The following is an 18905-nucleotide window of genomic DNA, read 5'->3' as shown; positions in this document are numbered from 1 at the left end:
GTCACATTCTGCATATTTTGTATAACACGTTTTACTTTGCCTCATTTGTATTCATAGTAGCCTCAAGTGGACTCTTTTTATTTTTTTTAAAAGGTTGCTGGATTAGTTATTAATTATATTGAGAATTAGCTTGATTATTGACAGGGAAAACATGCACCTATCAGGTTTAATTTCACACTGGTATTAAAGACGTAAAAGAAAATGCATTCATTTATGAAAACTGTATGAAGGTATTGAGCTGTTCAGGTTGTAGTCCAAACATTTTTAAACCATATTGAATGGCATACGTTTTTCAAAAACAACCGGTGGCTTAAAAAATCATGTTTGAAGTATGAAAGAGTGTAGTTTAGGTTTCCACAGACCTCATTTTACTCATAAGTTGAAACACCCCAGTATAAATACCCATGGGAAAATCCTAAGGGTAACCATGGTGAATTATCCTTTCAGGTTCCACCTAAAAATTTACATCACAGCCAAATAGCTCTAATGTATGCTTCCAGTTAAGATAAAAGAAACAATATGTTAGGATAATGTTTACATAAAACACTTGTTTAAACTTGGTGCATTGCAAGGGATGGCATTAGCCATTTTCCTTCAAAAAATATTTTGTTGTGAAACCCGTATCCTTTCTACATGCATATTTTATTTTATCTGAAACTGCATACTGTGTTGTAATCAATGTAGGTAATCCTTATTGACATCAAATTTAGTTTAGCACTGCTGTGCAACTCTAGAGCAGAGGTTGGCAACCTTTTTGACATGGAGTAAAAGCGGGCTTGTTTACGCGCGTGATTAACTGAAAGTGAAGTGCTTGAAAGTCTTGATGCGAGAATGGCTTGCACATGCTGCACGGGTCTATTGGGTATACTGTATTCTCGTCACATTTTAACTTTTTGTTTAGCCTCCAATTCAGCTCATGAAAACACATTGCGTGATCATGAGAAAGGATTACATCAAGATATAAATTGGAATGCATGTGAGAAATTTATATAAATAAAATAGTCCACTCCTCTCTCAACATTGCTGGCGTGTCATTGATTACCTCACTGCATGCCAGCATTGTGACCTTTTGAAGGACTTAATGAGTCTAAGACGTTTTTCTACACTTCATTTGCTCTGTGTATTTGATACTTTGAAACCAGAGACAACCTCATTTTGCTTTCCCCTGAGAAGCTCCAACCATTTTCATCAGTCACTTTTTTGTTGTCCATGATCCTCAAAAATCAGTTCACTTTGTGCTTTTGAGATGGTCATCAGAATTTCTATCTTATCATTCAAACTGCTCTCAAAGTAAAACTCTTCTAACCAGCTGGTGTTCACAAGATTAGCGGAAGGCAGGTATGAAAATCCTCTACTGATTAAATGTCATTCTGTACTGAAGTCCAAGGCTGGAGTGGGATTCATATTCAGCCCGGGATGTCATGTCCAAGTCAGCCAAAACCCAAAAGGGGGGCTGGAGGTGAAGATGATAACAATAAAACAAGATCACAGCAAAAATATGCAATATTTGCAATTACTTGAAAATTATTTAAGCTCTCCATGTCATTATACCACATATGGCATTCACTAATATGTATTACTTTGTCATAAGACTTCATTGTATGTATTGTAAAAAATAAGTGAATTTTAAAGGGATATTTGATCATTTCCTCACCCTCATGCCATCCCAGATGTGTATGACTTTCTTCTGCAGAACATGAATGAAGAAGTTTAGAAGAATATCTTAGCTCTGTTGGTCCATTCAATGCAAGTAAATGAGAAGCGGTGAGAAACAGATCAATAATTAAGTAATTTTTAACTGTAAGTCCCTATTTTCACTTTCATATGCGCTCTTCTCTCATTAGAGTTCCTCTTCTGTTTTTGGTGATTTACATAAGCATATCACCCCCTATTGGGCAGGGAGGAGAATTTATAGTAAAAAAAATGTCAATGTCGATCTGTTTCTCACCCACACCCAAGGCCAGATTTACCACCAGGCCTATTGGGCCAGTGCCCGGGGGCCTCCGACCTTTAGGGGGCCTCCAAGACCCCACTAACTGTGTGGCCTCGTCCTCATTTAAAATTAAACTAAAATACAATTAATTAATGAATGTGTGTATGTGTGTTAACAATCATTTATTTGCACACAAAAAAGTATCATGATCAGTTTTTTTGGCTGTGTCAGCTGTGTCTGATGATGACAATGAGTCAGGTTACCATAGAAACTGTTGATAGCGGCAAGACCGGCGGTAGAAGATATTGTGAAAATAAAGAGATTTCAGGACATCGAAAAAACAAACAACGTGGATAAAAAAACGGTGGAGCAGTGGAGCTACAAAATTAAAAGCTAAAAGGGAGAAGGATAGCACAGAGGATTTAATTAGGAGAAATATTCCAACCATCTCCACTTTTTCAAAAGTTGGCTCGACGCAAATAAAGAGCCTGGTGGCACCTGCGGTTATGCTAGCAAAGAGGAGTTTAGCACAACATCCAGCCTTGCTATTTCAGATGAACCTGAGCATCAGCACCAGCACGACAAGACAGAGAACCACAGCCCGGCTGGAGTGACAGACACCTGTTCAAGTGCCCCCCCACCACCACATTCTCCGACTCCGCTTGAGACCGAAACCGCAGAAGACGTTTCGGAAGCCACTGAAGGCGGCAGAGACTCGGCGGTGACGGGTAGGTTAACGTACATTACCAGTTTGACAGCCTCAAAATGTTGGTCTATCTATTACTTTTTCCCTTTATTAAAAACCCTGATTATTATAGATACCCAGATCGGCGCCGAAGCCTTCCGAATCTGCGTGCACCGACACACCTAAATAAATATTTTTTCTGATTTAGCTAGAGTCCAGCACCCGCATTTAACCACCTCTCTGTCCCCGTATGTTAAGTTGCTTTTTAAATCATGTATAGTTGTTGTATTAATGTTGACTGTTCATTTTTATAACTGTTCATGCGCTGGCACCGCCTGCTGGATTTTTTCGTCATTACAGCAGAAACAATATGAAATTCTCCGTCATTTTGGGGCATACAGATAAGTGTAAGACATCATTAGAGACTATAAAGGGTCTACTTTTATTTGTGTACACTCACAATAACAACAAAACCTTGTGCTTTTGTAAAATAAAGAAAATAAAAAGGGTGAGCTATCAGACGGCATTCAAGATATTGTGCACAGGAGCCTCTGCTTTCTAAATCCGTGCCTGCCTACACCTATCATATCGCTTCTGAAAACATAGATTAAACCACTGGAGTTGTATGGATTATTTGTATGCTGCATTTATGTGATTTATGTACCTTCTGAGGTCTGATCACCATTCACTTGCATTGAAAGGACCAACAGAACTGAGAAATTCTTCCAAAAAAGCTTAACTTGTATTCAGCAGAAAAAAGAAAGTCATACAAATCTGGGGTGGCATGAGAGTGAGTAATTGATGAGAGAAATTTCATTTTTGGGTAAACTGATTGTTTTAAAGATGATCTAGGCACATAATAATACTGTTGAACTGTACATGTTTATAACTCTTTCAAGATGTACAGGCTCACACATTAAATGGTTGGTGCTTTGTATTTTAGATAATTAAAATAGCAACAGATCCAGTGAAAAAATGAAGGTTGAGTGATTGTTTTTACATGTTTACATGTAATTCAAAAACGTGCCATTTTACAGCAATACGAGTGAAATAAAAAAATAAAAATAACACATTTGTAAAGAACAAATTTCTTTTACTTGGAATGTAAATGTTCAGGACAAAGGCAAAATGGTTACTGTCTCTTTAAGAGGGTTTTATCGCATGATACAACATTAAAGGCACTCTTTGCAGTTTGTTTGTTGATTTTAACCTTTGAGAGCTGTAAACTCCCATTATTTTCATACCTTGTCGTGCTGTATTCATTTACTGATGTATTCTGTTATTTTGTGATAAAAAATAATTTTGCTATTATAATTCTGCACTGCTAGGGAAGAGGATTTCAGAGATAAATTGATTGAGACTGTTAGACTGCAGTCAGTATTAATCTTGTGATGATCTTGTACCTGCTGAAGCACATTCATCCATTCAGCTATTAGTAGCCCATCTGTTCTCAATGGATCTTCCGTGATCCTTCCTGCGCCGTGATGAAGCCTTGCAACATCAGCAATGGCTACTCTCTCATTTGTTTGGGTGTGAGATGATAAAATACAGACTGTGTCCGCTAAAATACGGAACGCAATTCTGATCCTTTAAATACCGGATGTTACAGACTGTTGGCAATTGTTAAGCGACATATGATGAACGTTAGTCAATCAACATGTGGATCTAACCGGCCCAATTTTTGACCAGCCTAGCGGAAATTCTCCCGATCTTCCCGATTGCCACTCCGGCCCTGCTGAAATCTGTCATCCTTTCCACCATTAAATACTTTTACTGGTGCTCACACCACGTCTGGAATCAGTATTAGTGCTAAAAGCTCATTGGATTCTTATCAGAACACAATCCAATTCCCTGGCACCTGTATCTGTGTGAAGATTTGGATAGAGAGCTACTGTCTGTGCTAAAAGAGCCTTTATAGAATTAAATTCTATAGATTCATGTGCTGTAAAAATGAATGTAAAAAAAACAGTTTTGCAGGCTTCCACTCGTCCATAGTTTTATTGTCACAGGGGACTTAAAAAAAACATGCTCTTCATGTGAGTGGTGGAATTTATCCCCACTTCATGTCTCTGATTGCTGATGATAGCAAGGAATTGAGACTATAGAAATTGAACTAAGCAAGAGAAAAAAGAGGGCAAAGGGGACAGAGCAATTTGATGTTTAAATATAGGAATCCTGTCTTTGCATATATCGCATGCGGACAGTAACTCCATAGTTGCCTATGTGAGAACCGACTCATCGTGCAAAAGTCAGCATTTTTTTCTGTTTTTATTTCATCTGTGGGGTTCAAAAGAATGTCTTCATGTCTCCGCAATTCCTTCAGTGCAGTTGTTCAGGCAGATGACTCATAGTTCCTATCCCACAATACCTACAGGCATAAATCAGCCTCTGTAGGATTAAGCTAAAAGCGAGCAAGATTAAATGGCTCTTGCAACTGTCTTCCCATACATCTTATTGAAATTCACATGGCTTTTTGCATGGTCCAGACTCACCTCTGCCTTCAAAGTCCAGGAGCAGCTGGCTCACTCTCTTATTGATGCGATAGTTCAAGATGTTACATAAACAGTGCCCACTGGCCCGCTGAGCCAAGGGGAGTTTGAATGCAACTTCCAACATAAAATAAAAATGTATACTGATAAATTGCAGGATTATTATTATTATTTTTTTTTTTTAAGTGCTGTGGCAGAAATCACCAATTACATATAAACATTTGGTCAGTCTGAGTCGCACCTTGAGCAAATAATTTGCTTTGAAGTATTACATTTTCAACAGACATCTACATTATCAACTCAACCTAATGTCGCTCGAAACTTCTTTCTTTTTTTTACCGTTGAACACAAATGGAGTTTAGGGCTGTCAATACAGCTAATTTTTTTATCAAGTAGTCTAACGATTATTCTGACATTTAATTGAGTAATCTGAAAAATTTATTAACTCAGATTTCATAAAATTGTCGAGATGAAGTCATGTTTTGATAAAATGCATTTGGTAGCCTACATTTTGATGTACTCTACAAATGAGAAACAACAACAAAACATTTGTGCAAACAATATTTAAAGCAAACAGACACCCAAAGTAGATAGATAAAAATGTATATAATTCCAGCTGACAGACTTTGGCTACTCCATGTGAGCCCAACTTTTATTTTAATGCAAGATCACTTTTAACCTGTTAACCTGTTCAACGTGATCTAGCCATTTCTATTTAGAACTCAAGTATGGCAAAACAGACCATGGAATAAAATATTTGATCTTTTAAAAAACAGTCTGGCCACCAATCTTGTTTATTGAGAATAAGCTACATTCATGGTTAAACTATTTTATGGATATATACAATCCATTAATTAATTAATTAATTAATTAATTAATTAATTAATTAATTTTTAACCCTCATGTTGTGTTCCGGTCATTTTAACCCGATTTTTGACCTCTCTCCAATAGAATCAGTAGAATTGTGGTGTTTCCGGTCAAAGATTGCTGGCCATTGAAAATGAATGGGGAAGATCACAAAAAAACAGGACTTTTATTTTTAAATGCTTTTAAAAAATCTGACAATTGTGACAGAGAAAACTGGCCTAAGCCTATTTACACATTAACACTGTCATATAAAGAACATTTCATGGAACAAAAATACCAACACTGTTCATATTTCTGTTATAATTTCCAATCAACAACATCAATGGACACCTGGTGGTTTGGTGTCCTTATGCACATGACTGATAATAGCTTTTTTCAAGTGACTTTTCAAATATGTGCACTGGTCCGAGGTCTTTGCAAGCACACATAAACATATTTGAACATGAACATGATGAACATGCTCCTGAACATTTTTTTTCTCTTATTTTTGATTTCCCCCATTCAAATTCAATGGCCGGTTATTTTTTGACCAGGAACACCACAAATGTGTCATTTTTTTACAAAATAAAAACATTTCAAAACATAGCTCAGGTCAATGAGGCCTACGATAAATTAGTTCCAAAAAAAATACAAAAACGTCCTGGTTACTTTCGTAACCTCCATTCCCTAATGGAGGGAATGAGATGTTGTGTCGATGTAGTGACATGTAGGGGTCATTCTTGAGAGCCCGAGACACACCGAGGCAGTGAGGGCGGGGGAACCAAGAGATCGGGACCGGGCAGACAAAGCTGCCTCCCACGAACTCGTCAACTCCTCGTGCACGAGCCCAGATACCAATCGTCCAGCTGCGAGGGTTCCACTCTAGCCCACCGCTCGTGATGGCCCGGGTAAGCATGTCCGTCATTTTAGCGTCCACCTGTGACTGGCCGACCACACCCGAGGGGGGAAGCCCAGCGGAGGTTTCTGCATCAGACAGGACATGCCTGCTCTCCGATGCTGCTTTCGAGAGCTCATCACCTTCACAGGCACCAAATAAGAGGTCGAACTCGCCCTGGGATGAGCCGGCGCACTCATCTATATGCCAAACCGGATCAATCGAGCGTTGAAACAGCCGCAGGGGTGGCTTGTTTTCTTACAGAAGCGAGCTGCAACTGCAACGTTGCTATGGTCATTGCCTCGCAATGAGGACATGACGCATTTACGAAAGATGTCTCAGAGTGGCCGGTGCGAAAGACAATGATCATGGCCATCAGAAGGTGAGAGCTATCGACCGTAACAAGGAATAACACACAACCGGAAAGGCATCTTTAAAAAGACGTTCCGATGTGTGCCGGTCTTAAAAATGCAAAATGCTCTTTCAGAATATACAGGTGAAACTCGAAAAATTAGAATATCATGCAAAAGTTCATTAATTTCAGTAATTCAACTTAAAAGGTGAAACTAATATATTATATAGACTCATTACAAGCAAAGTAAGATATTTCAAGCCTTTATTTGATATAATTTTGATGATTATGGCTTACAGCTTATGAAAATCCCAAATTCAGAATCTCAGAAAATTAGAATATTGTGAAAAGGTTCAGTATTGTAGGCTCAAAGTGTCACACTCTAATCAGCTAAACACCTGCAAAGGGTTCCTGATCCTTTAAATGGTCTCTCAGTCTGGTTCAGTTGAATTCACAATCATGGGGAAGACTGCTGACCTGACAGTTGTGCAGAAAACCATCATTGACACCCTCCACAAGGAGGGAAAGCCTCAAAAGGTAATTGCAAAGAAGTTGGATGTTCTCAAAGTGCTGTATCAAAGCACATTAATAGAAAGTTAAGTGGAAGGGAAAAGTGTGGAAGAAAAAGGTGCACAAGCAGCAGGGATGACCGTAGCCTGGAGAGGATTGTCAGGAAAAGGCCATTCAAATGTGTGGGGAGCTTCACAAGGAGTGGACAGAGGCTGGAGTTACTGCATCAAGAGCCACCACACACAGACGGGTCCTGGACATGGGCTTCAAATGTCAAACGTCTTACCTGGGCTAAAGAAAAAAAGAACTGGTCTGTTGCTCAGTGGTCCAAAGTCCTCTTTTCTGATGAGAGCAAATTTTGCATCTCATTTGGAAACCAAGGTCCCAGAGTCTGGAGGAAGAATGGAGAGGCACACAATCCAAGATGCTTGAAGTCCAGTGTGAAGTTTCCTCAGTCTGTGTTGGTTTGGGGAGCCATGTCATCGGCTGGTGTTGGTCCACTGTGCTTTATTAAGTCCAGAGTCAACGCAGCCGTCTACCGGGTCATTTTAGAGCACTTCATGCTTCCTTCAGCAGACAAGCTTTATGGAGATGCTGACTTCATTTTCCAGCAGGACTTGGCACCTGCCCACACTGCCAAAAGTACCAAAACCTGGTTCAATGACCATGGTATTACTGTGCTTGATTGGCCAGCAAACTCGCCTGACCTGAACCCCATAGAGAATCTATGGGGCATTGCTAAGAGAAAGATGAGAGACATGAGACCAAACAATGCAGAAGAGCTGAAGGCCGCTATTGAAGCATCTTGGTCTTCCATAACACCTCAGCAGTGCCACAGGCTGATAGCATCCATGCCACGCCGCATTGAGGCAGTAATTAATGCAAAAGGGGCCCAAACCAAGTACTGAGTACATATGCATGATTATACTTTTCAGAGGGCTGACATTTCTGTATTTAAAATCCTTTTTTTTATTGATTTCATGTAATATTCTAATTTTCTGAGATTCTGAATTTGGGGTTTTCATAAGCTGTAAGCCATAATCATCAAAATTATATCAAATAAAGGCTTGAAATATCTTACTTTGCTTGTAATGAGTCTATATAATATATTAGTTTCACCTTTTAAGTTGAATTACTGAAATTAATGAACTTTTCCACGATATTCTAATTTTTCGAGTTTCACCTGTACTCTTTTAGATCTGATGAAGCGCCCAGGGGCGATCTCTGCAGTGCACCTGTGCAGAGAGGGGAGAAAGCCGCTGTAATGCGCCGTAAGGATCCAGCAGAGGTGAGGGATGGAGATCGCTAAACTCAGCTTTAACCATCGACCGTTCGGCTCTGAAGAGAAAATCTAATGAGCGGTATGCACCTTCCCTCCTAACTGAAAGAAAACAAGTTGAGAAAAAGATTGAATCCAATATTTGGTGATAATATAGCTTAACAAGAGATTTATAAGCAATTGTTAATTAGGTAAAATATTTCAACCCCACACAATGGTTAACTATCACTGACATGCAACACAGAATTCAATATTAACAGATTGCAAAGGTTTGTCACTTGTCAAGTACCATGTAAAATGCCCTTAAGCCTCTGGACATTAAGTTCCATTATGAGTAAACACTGTTAATAATTTAACATTTTAAGACTTTTACTCCCTCAGATAAGCCTTTCATATCACGGAGACACGGAGCTGTGTGGCTTTAATGGCAGGGTCATGCTGAGCTTTGACTGAATGCATACAGAGATGCGGCTCTGTTCAGTAAATAATATTTTCTGTATTCCCACATTGAGATTTACCTGTGATAATGGCCATAAACTATAAACTATTTATTGGAATTAGGCCATTGCGAACTATTACAGATGTAATCATGGTGAAATCTACTTTACATGAGGAAGATCGCATTTACATTCACATGGTGATTAATTACACAGAACAGAACTCAAATCACAATTTGCTGATAATAACCTTCCTAAATCATCTGGATTCAGTCAGATTTAATGAGCAGAAAGTGTGCATCTGTTTGTGCATCTGTAACTTTCATCAAGTTCGACTGATGTCTTTTTCATGAATTTTTATGTTGCTTCATAAAAAACTATATTACAAATGACTGTGTGGATAAGTTACGAGTGTATTCCAATGTGTTTTTTTTTTCTGTGTTCGGCGTGATCCGTGTGGTGATGAAGGGCTCAATTTCTATCCTGCATGCAGTTTACCTATTAACTTACCGTACTTTGTCCAGCAGATTTGTGAAAGCTAGATGTCATCTTTTCAATTGCTGGTGAATTGCTGAAGTGATGTTATGACAACAGCATTGTTTCAGAAAAATTGAAAGTAAAGTGCTCTAGCACAGCTGACATGTCTTGTTGTTGTGTTTCGACACTCACCGGTGGACTGTGTTACTAACACCTTATTTTTTATTTGTTGATTTGTCAATTTTGAAATCAAGGACTTTTTTTAATCGAGTAATGAAATTAAATTGAGTAACTCTGGCAGCCCTAATGGAGCTATTATTAAAGTTGCTCTTTTCTATGCAACAGCCATGCATGGTGATCACTGGTTTTCAAGAATTGTGCTTGGTTAAAAATGAATAAACACATTAATTTTATAAATATCAATGGTAAGGATTAAATTTTTCCCGGAAATTACCAGCCAATATTTTCACTGGATCGACCACAAAAAAATTAGGTTAAAATTGGCAGAAATTTCACAGAAATCCAAATGTTTATGTTTGTAAGGCATAAAACGTTTAAATGTTATAATTTATAGAATTCATTTAGTTGCTCTATTTTTATCTATACATGTGTACAAAAAAATTATAGAAAGTTCACAAAAAAATGACATAGAATTTCATAGAATACAGTTCCATACATGCTAAAATGGCATATTAATTCCAGAGGCTGCTCAGAACACAAAAGAGGTACTCTGTCTGCATGCTGTGGAGATGAATGATAATACTGTACAACATTTTAAAGACAGACTTTGGAAAGGTCATGGCATTATGTGAGATAAGCAAAGAGAGAAAGGTCACAGAGAGTCTACTTTTTCTTCAGATCAAACGGAGCATACTTATGACATGTAGCCTTTTTAATATTTCTGTGTGTGTGTGTGCGTGCGTGAGAGACAGAGTGAGAGAAAAAGAAAAAACTGAGTGAGACAAATGCAACACTTGGTATGAGCAAAGTATGCAAATGAGAGAAGAGGTCACGGGGGTCAAGGAAAATGTGCTCTAACAGGGTTCTCAGACATATTGGTGGTGACGGGTTCAGTGTAACACATGCATGTTGATAAAAGGTACCAAAGACAAGTGAGAGACAGCTTTGATGTTAAGACAAAAGGTTACAGAACAAGGGAAGCTACCTACCGACACTGAGCAAACATTATTCAACCATATAAACCTGCTCTCATCTTCCTAACCCTTCTCATGCAAATGGACACTCCATCAAGCTACACCTCATGTGAGACTGAGGTTTGTGAGCAGAGAGTAGTGAGCAGCAAACTCTAATAAGGAATTCTGTCTGAAACTGAAATCATTCTGAAAAAAACATCTGACTAAAAGTGGCATTTCATTGCATTTTTCCATCTAGGAAGTTGGGAACTCTTATTTTCCATCAACTGTACACAGGACAGAGAACCATTTTCAGAGACTTCTTTATGCCGTGCCTTAGAACACTCCCTAGCCATAGTAAAATCACAGTAATGCACAGCGTCTCATGGGTTATTGTTAAAAACAGCCCTCTCACTCTTCGAATGCTATTTAGTAGTTATAATCACTTTGACCCATAAACCAAACTGTATATTAGCTGTCAGTAATTTTAAATCTGGCTGAGGTGGGGCAGAATAATGCAGAGGGCCAGTAATGAGGTATGGACTTCTCCATTGCTCCAGGGCACACTTTCAGCAGCATTATCCACCCCACCTTGTACACTTCAGTCATTTCCCTCACCCCCGACTGCTGAACATGCTCTTCCACTGCATGTAATTAAAGACACTAACTTCAATCCACTATTTACTGGGTATAAATGAATTAGCCTGCCGCAAAACCTTGAAAAATTTAACCAGTAGAACAACTGTATTGCACTGCAAGGTTAAAATTAATAAATTAAAAATAACCAAATAAGTTAAACCTGTGATGATGTTGCTCTGCCCTGATTAGCCAAAAAGTTAGATTGTTAACAGAACTTGCTGGAACAGCATCAGAGAGAGACCTGTGAAAGATAAGAGAGAACATTAGCTAGAAACAAGCCTTAAAACAAAATTTTCTAATACTTTAGAAAATGTATTTTCCATAAATTTACAGATTGTTTGTGATTTTGAACTTTTTAACATTGTTTAATTGGAAAAAACTGAGAAAATCAGAGTGACAAAACTTGTAACCTCAATTCCCTGAGGTAAAGTGAACGAGACATTGCATCAAGAAGCTGATGCTTTGGGGAATGTCCTTCTATACAACCTAGTTGAAACCTTTCTACAATAACACCAATTCTAAAATTAGCTATGGTGTTTAAGCCCCGTCCTTTTAGGCGAGAAGCTCTATGGTATAAAAGTGGGCAAAAACATAATTACTCAGAATTAAGGCATAAGTACATTGGCAGCCAAAAGTTTGGAATAATGAACAGATTTTGCTGTTTCGCAAGGAAATTGGTACTTTAATTCACCAAAGTTGCATTCAGCTGATCACAAAGTATAGTCAGGACATTTCTAGCAGCCATCACTCCAACACCTTATCCTTGAGTAATCATGCTAAATTGCTAATTTGGTACTAGACAATCACTTGCCATTATATCAAGCAGAGCTAATAGCTATATGGTTCATTAAATGAAGCTTAACATTGTCTTTGTTTTTGTATTTGAGTTGCCACAGTATGCAATAGACTGGCATGCCTTAAGGTCAATATTAGGTAAAAAATGGCAAAAAAGAAACAGCTTTCTCTAGAAACTCATCAGTCAATCATTGTTTTGAGGAATGAAGGCAACACAATGTTTGAAATTGCCACAAAAAAAAAAAACCTGAAGATTCCATACAAAGGTGTATGTACACTACAGTCTTCAAAGACAAAGGACTGTCTCTAACAAGGACAGAAAGAGACATGTAAGGCCAGATGTACAACTAAACAAGAGGATAAGTACATCAGAGTCTCTAGTTTGAGAAATAGATGCCTCACATGTCATCAGCTGACAGCTTCATTGAATTCTACATGCTCAACAAGAGTTTCATGTACAACAGTAAAGAGAATACCTTGAGACCTCAGAGGTGCAGGCCTTATGGGAAGAATTGCAAATAAAAAGCCTCTTTTGAAACAGAAAAACATAAAGAAAAGGTTAAAGTGGGCAAAGAAACACAGACATTGGACAACAGATAATTTGAAAAGAGTGTTATGGATCTTAACCCCATTGAGCTTTTGTGGGATCAGCTAGACTGTAAGGTGCCTGAGAAGTGCCTGAAAAGTGCCACATCTATGACAAGTGCTACAGGAAGCGTGGGGTGAAATGTCACCTGAGTATTTCAACAAACTGACAGCTAGAATGCTATGGATTTGCAAAGCTATAATTTCTGCACGTGGAGGATTTTTTGATGAGAACTCTTTGAAGTAGTTTAGAAGTTTTTTTTTTTTTTTCTTATAGTAATCTTTCACGTTATTAATGTCCTGAATATGCATTGTGATCATCTGAATGCCACTTTGTTGAAGAGCAAATAAGAGCAAATCTGTACATTGTTCCAAACTTTTGGCCAACAGTGTATATATTTGGCCAATGAAATAGCAAGTGCTCTAGACAGAGATGACTTGCTATGAGAGAGACGTCAAGTGTAGGTTGTGAAACCTTGCAAATTTGTTTTGAGAAGACCATCCTGCTGCAAAACAGTTGTCTTGTAAGGACACACCATTCGTACATGCCCATGAAGAGGCCACGCCTCTAGTTGAGTGTACTTTAACACCAATTGGGCAATTTGCACACTGCGACTCAGCATATGTGTGTAGCGCTCGCAAAGGACATAACAAATGCAAGGAATGTTCCTCATCCAAATTAAATGGAGGAGGGAAAAAGGCTTGAAGGTGAACCACCTGGGCTCTAAAGAACCTTAGGCACATAGCCTTTTCTGGGATAGACAGTGGTTTTTGAAAGACCCGGACCAAACGCCAGGCATAAATTGTCAATTTACAGTGCTTGCATATCACAAACCATTTACTGAGGCCAAAGTCAGCAGTAATGCGGTCTTAAGAGAATGCACATGCAATTCCACATAGTCCAGAGGCTCAAAGGGATGGCATGAGGGTGAGTACATTTTTTGGGTAAACTATCCCTTTAAAGTGATAGCACAGCCATATTTTAATATTGTTCTCATTCACACCTATCACATAGTTTCTGAAGATATTGATTTAACGACTAGAGTCTTATGGATTATTTTTATGCTGATTTATGTTGGTTTGTTCACCTTTAAAATGTCGCCACCCATTCACTTGCATTGTATGGACCTACAGAGCTGAGAAATTCTTCAAAATGTTTTATTTAAGTTCAGCAGAAGAAAGAGAGTCATACACATCTGGGGTTTCATGAGGGTGAGTAAATAATGAGAATTGTAATTTTTGAGTGAACTATCCATTTAAGGGCTCTTGTCAGATCTGGATGAATTTGTCAATAAGAAGAGAGGTTTGGAAACATTTCTAATAATTATTACAGTGAAAACGTGAAAATGTCCCACAAGAACATTATATATAATGCTGAAATATAATGACTTCTTTCGCTATTTCATAGCTTTTAAAGTCCTGTGTGGATTCTTATTCCAGTGTAGTTACAGTTTTCAGTTTTCAATAAGTATTTAGATTGTCAGTTCTGTACAGCAGTTCCGCCGCTCTCTAAATGCAGAGTACACAACCTATGTAGGGCACCAACACTGATCATGAAACACTCGCAGTATCTGAAACCACCCCATATCCACTATATAGTGCACTATTTTGAGTTTTTGCTATATTGTTGGAGTGTCTGAATTATGTGTGAGCCACTCGTTCCCTACTTTTGTTCACTCATTCTTACCCACAATGCACTCTAATTTCAAGTGTACATTTCAAGTACATTCGATAACGGTTAATTTTCCACAATCCACCATGGGGAAGACATACGAGCTGGGAGTTTACTACTTCCTTCACTCCTGCAATGTTTTATTTCATTCTGAATGTAGTAAATTACTTTTTGACAAATCATTACTGGATTAAAATAAAACAATAGCATATAAAGAGACAAAACATACAACATACATTTTAAAATGTACTCTTTATTTGATCAAATGTGATTACTGTTTATATTAACACACAGTATATATTACAAATGACAAACAGAATTAAGATTTATTGTATTAATATATTATTTAATAAGAATAACTAGTGAGGCCCAAGTATTTTTAAATGTCATATGTGACATTTCTGCACCAGCTCCTGAGCTCCGACACTCTCGTCCAAATTCACTAATTTTGTTCACTTACTGCTGTGATATAGTGCACTAACTGCCATTCACTATATAGGAAATAGTGAATGAGTGAATGACTGTGGACTCAGCCATACTCATCGCCACGAATTCCTCGCACATGCACATCTCACCCGCACGCAGAAATGCTGTCAGTTCCTGCTCCAGTTGTGGATCGTGCGAATGGCAGTGATTTACACTCAACTTGGATGTTTACATGGATTTGTTAATCCGCCTGAAGAAGCTGTGATAGTTTCCAGTACCCCCGCAAGGGCGCGGAGTACATGAATACTGCTTATGACATACGGGACAAAGCACACTGATATATTGCTGCACTGATTTAAAAATGTACGCTTAAAAACTGATGTCATAAGAACCCAGTTACAGAATCTCATTATACAGAAAAGCCTGCGTTATAATTAGCACCAAAATTTACCTCAGTGTGCTGCCTGAAGTTGGAGCTCTGACTTTAATCTTGAAATATCAGCTTGTCTTGGTTTTAAACGAAGGCATTGCATGACAAAACTATTATTTTTTTCACTGTGTGGAGCAAAGAAATTGTTTCACTTTGAAGAGTTTGATGCTGCTGCACTGATGACTTGAGTGACAGTCTGTGATAACGGCTCTGCGCGCATAGTTTTGTGCATTTCCGCTCTTGTAAAAGTCCCATTCAATAATCTCTCAATAAATTACACATTAAGTAAACCCAGTAAGGCAACGACAGTAATGCCACACATTGTAAAGAAGTAAAAGTAAAAACATTTCATTAGAAATTTACTTGAGTGAGAGTAAAAAGTTCCCACTTTTAAACCAACTCTAAAAGTAAATTTTTTCCCAAAATGTTACTGAAGTAAATGTAACGCATTACTAACCACCTCTGTTTAAATACAAATATCTCTAACAAGGGATATATCATATATATATATTCATGCACTAAATCATTATCTTTCTGGCCGAGGAGATGTGATTCCACCTTCAGATTTTCTAATAGATATGGCTTCATATCAAAGAAAGCAAAATCATTTTAATTTGTTTATACTACGACATATGTCTTACGTCTACATAGTATAAGATCCATAAAATAAAAAAAAATGTCATTTGCTAACATCTGATCCAGAGCTAAATGCTTCATTCCAGCACCCTCCTCTTATCATGTTTAAATGGGCTAAAAACTTAAAAGATTGTTTAATCCATGCCCAATTCCGCAGTAAGGTTTCCACACCATCTCAGAGACAGCTTATCCCAAATGGGAACTATTGATGTGGTAATTGTGCACAGTGTAACAACACATTTTTTTCACCCGCAAACTAGAAAAAGGGATTCAATAAACTCTGTTATTACTTGTTCCTCTACACATGTTGTGAATTTGCCCTTCTGGTCTTGGATATGTGGGAAAAACGTCACATCGGATAAAACATAAAATCAGTTAACATAAGAGTTCGATCAAGAGAAAAGATCTAAATTATCCTGTCGAAGCTCATTTTGTTGAGTTTAATCATGTTGTCTCCTCTTTGCATTTTTGTGGCATCCAGAGTGTTAAGATGCCACCAAGAGAGGGCAAAATTGTATTGATTTAATAGAGACGTGAGATTTATTGGATCTACACACTTCAAACCTTATCTCCGATGGGACTAACTGCTGTAGATATACTGTATGTTTAGTTTTTTCATATATATTTATATATGTATAAATTCCTTTTCTTTCATTTAAGTTCTATATATATATATATATATATATATATATATATATATATACATAGGCCTACATATAAAAAGTAAAGAAAAGAAAAGGATCTGTATGTAATGGTGAGGGTTACCTTACAGGTGTAATTTATTATATGGGGTTGAGCTGTTTTTCTCTTTTCTGTATTTATAGGTGTTTTCTAGATTTTTCTCTTATTTTATTGATTGTCATTGGTTAAGATTGGTCATGACATATTTTAAATTTAGTGCTGTTGCACTTTGTTTGTAAATGCCTGACGAAGGTCAAGTGACCTAAACGTTGCTTAATACATTTTGAATACTTTTTTTCTAGCCAGGATTGTGTGCAGGATTTTTTCCATTTCATTGACTTTGCTGAAGCTTGTGTCCTACGCTATTGATTGCTTCTCAGGTGTGCGAGGTTTGTCGTTTATTGAAGTTAACATTGTATAAAAAATTTTAAAGGTCCTGCTCAAAGAATTGTTCAACAGTACGCAAGTCTTGAGATATGTTTATAAATATTAAAGTTCTTTTAAACTTTACCGTGAGTTGTGGCACAACGATCAAAGATGTCCATCCAGTGTGTGTTTACATGGCCTCAACGCACCTGTGAACAGGCCATAACTTGCCCTATAGCCTACTTGAAAAACTGACCTGAACCTGGCCCAAAACCTTGTCGGGTACCATCGGAATCAGATAGAAGACCTCTAAACACATGCAGATTAACCCAATAGTGATTTTAGTATTTGACTACCTTGCACATCCCTATTATAATTAAAAAGTACATATAACTGGCCATGTAAGATATAGCTCCAAACTTTTCACTCATAAATTTGAAAAATCCAACCAATTCTGGCAAGCATCCTGTAGCGCATAAAAGTGAATGCAGTTAAGTAATATGTCACGGGGGGCCTCCATGCTGTACTTGCCCATGGGCCTCTCAGTTCATAATCTGTCCTTGCTCAGAGCAGTTCAAAATGCACCTTATTTTCATCCTAACTCCATATAAAGGCTCTGAAAGCAAACTTTTTCAGCGTTTGGATGAACCCATTTATTCTCAATGTGAAGATACACAGTAAATATATAGAATCGTATTGCAAAGAGATGACAATTAAACATAAATTGTATATTAAAATTAAGCTAAAAGACCCACAGGTGTGTTAGAGTTTAAAGTTATTTAAAATAACATGTGTTTTTTTTCTACTTTTGAGGCATTGCGGTTCCAGTGTTCACATGTTGACATATTTATCAATGTACTGATGCGTAAAAAAATGAACAGATTTTATTTGAACAGTTTGCAATCGTTTTTTATTAATTTAAGATATGCGTAACATATAGCAAAGCCAAAATACAGTGTCCATCCATGTGGACACGGGGTTGCAATATACTGTATTTAGTACTGCCTGTGGCTCATTTAGTAGAGCGGGTCGGCCACTAATTGCAGGGTTGGTGGTTTGAATCCCAGCCCACATGACTCCACATGCCAAAGTGTCCTTGGGCAAGACACTGAACCCCAAGTTAAACCAACACAGATGTAAACATAAAGAAGATAAAGAAGATAAATAACTGAAGAAATAAAAATAATTACATTTTCAAGTAAATTACAACAATTACAAGTAAACACAATAATACCCTATGGGGGCACCATCTTACCCTACAGGGACACCAGAATCTCCACCAGCAGCCGTTCCTTGCACATACGAACCACATACCGCACACGCCTCACCCCCCAAAATCTCTCCCTATTTTTCACAATCCGATGTTGGCAGGTATGAAATACTCCCTTCACAGCTGTTCTGATGTAGGGCCATAGAGCACTCTTGCTCATGTAATATTGCATATGTACTGTGTATATACTGTATATGTACATTCTATAACTACACCATTATGTGAACAAAAAGCTATTTTTTTTTTTCATTTGCTGGCCATTTAAAAGTAGTAGTGTATTCTGATGATATAAAGTATATAATATAAGCAACAACTAAATAGCAAAATATGCATTATATTATAGTAGTTTTTTCACCGGTACCTGATAAC

The 18905-nt window shown here is 37.7% G+C and overlaps 2 protein-coding genes across 3 annotated transcripts in view; one reads left to right on the top strand and one right to left on the bottom strand.

The window, feature by feature from the left end:
* The window catches only part of LOC127649716 (astrotactin-1-like), a 560423-nt gene extending 553258 nt beyond the window's left edge, over nucleotides 1-7165 (bottom strand). Inside the window, exons 1-2 of the mRNA XM_052134948.1 lie at nucleotides 7111-7165; nucleotides 6809-6991 (exon numbers count right to left, since the gene is read on the bottom strand). Of these exons, the coding sequence (XP_051990908.1) occupies nucleotides 6809-6991; nucleotides 7111-7165 (238 nt within the window). The remainder of the gene's footprint in view (nucleotides 1-6808; nucleotides 6992-7110) is intronic.
* LOC127648894 (BMP/retinoic acid-inducible neural-specific protein 3-like) overlaps nucleotides 1-18905 on the top strand; it is a 144364-nt gene that overhangs the window by 8907 nt on the left and 116552 nt on the right. The window contains exon 2 of one of the 2 annotated variants that reach the window (XM_052133711.1): nucleotides 8908-9071. The exons of the other annotated variant lie outside the window; for it this stretch is intronic. The gene's annotated coding sequence lies outside the window, so the exon portion shown is untranslated. The remainder of the gene's footprint in view (nucleotides 1-8907; nucleotides 9072-18905) is intronic. 2 annotated transcript variants of the gene reach the window in all.

The sequence above is a fragment of the Xyrauchen texanus genome, chromosome 9, assembly GCF_025860055.1.
Source record: "Xyrauchen texanus isolate HMW12.3.18 chromosome 9, RBS_HiC_50CHRs, whole genome shotgun sequence".
NCBI lineage: Eukaryota > Metazoa > Chordata > Actinopteri > Cypriniformes > Catostomidae > Xyrauchen > Xyrauchen texanus.
This window is presented reverse-complemented; position numbering and strand designations above follow the sequence as displayed.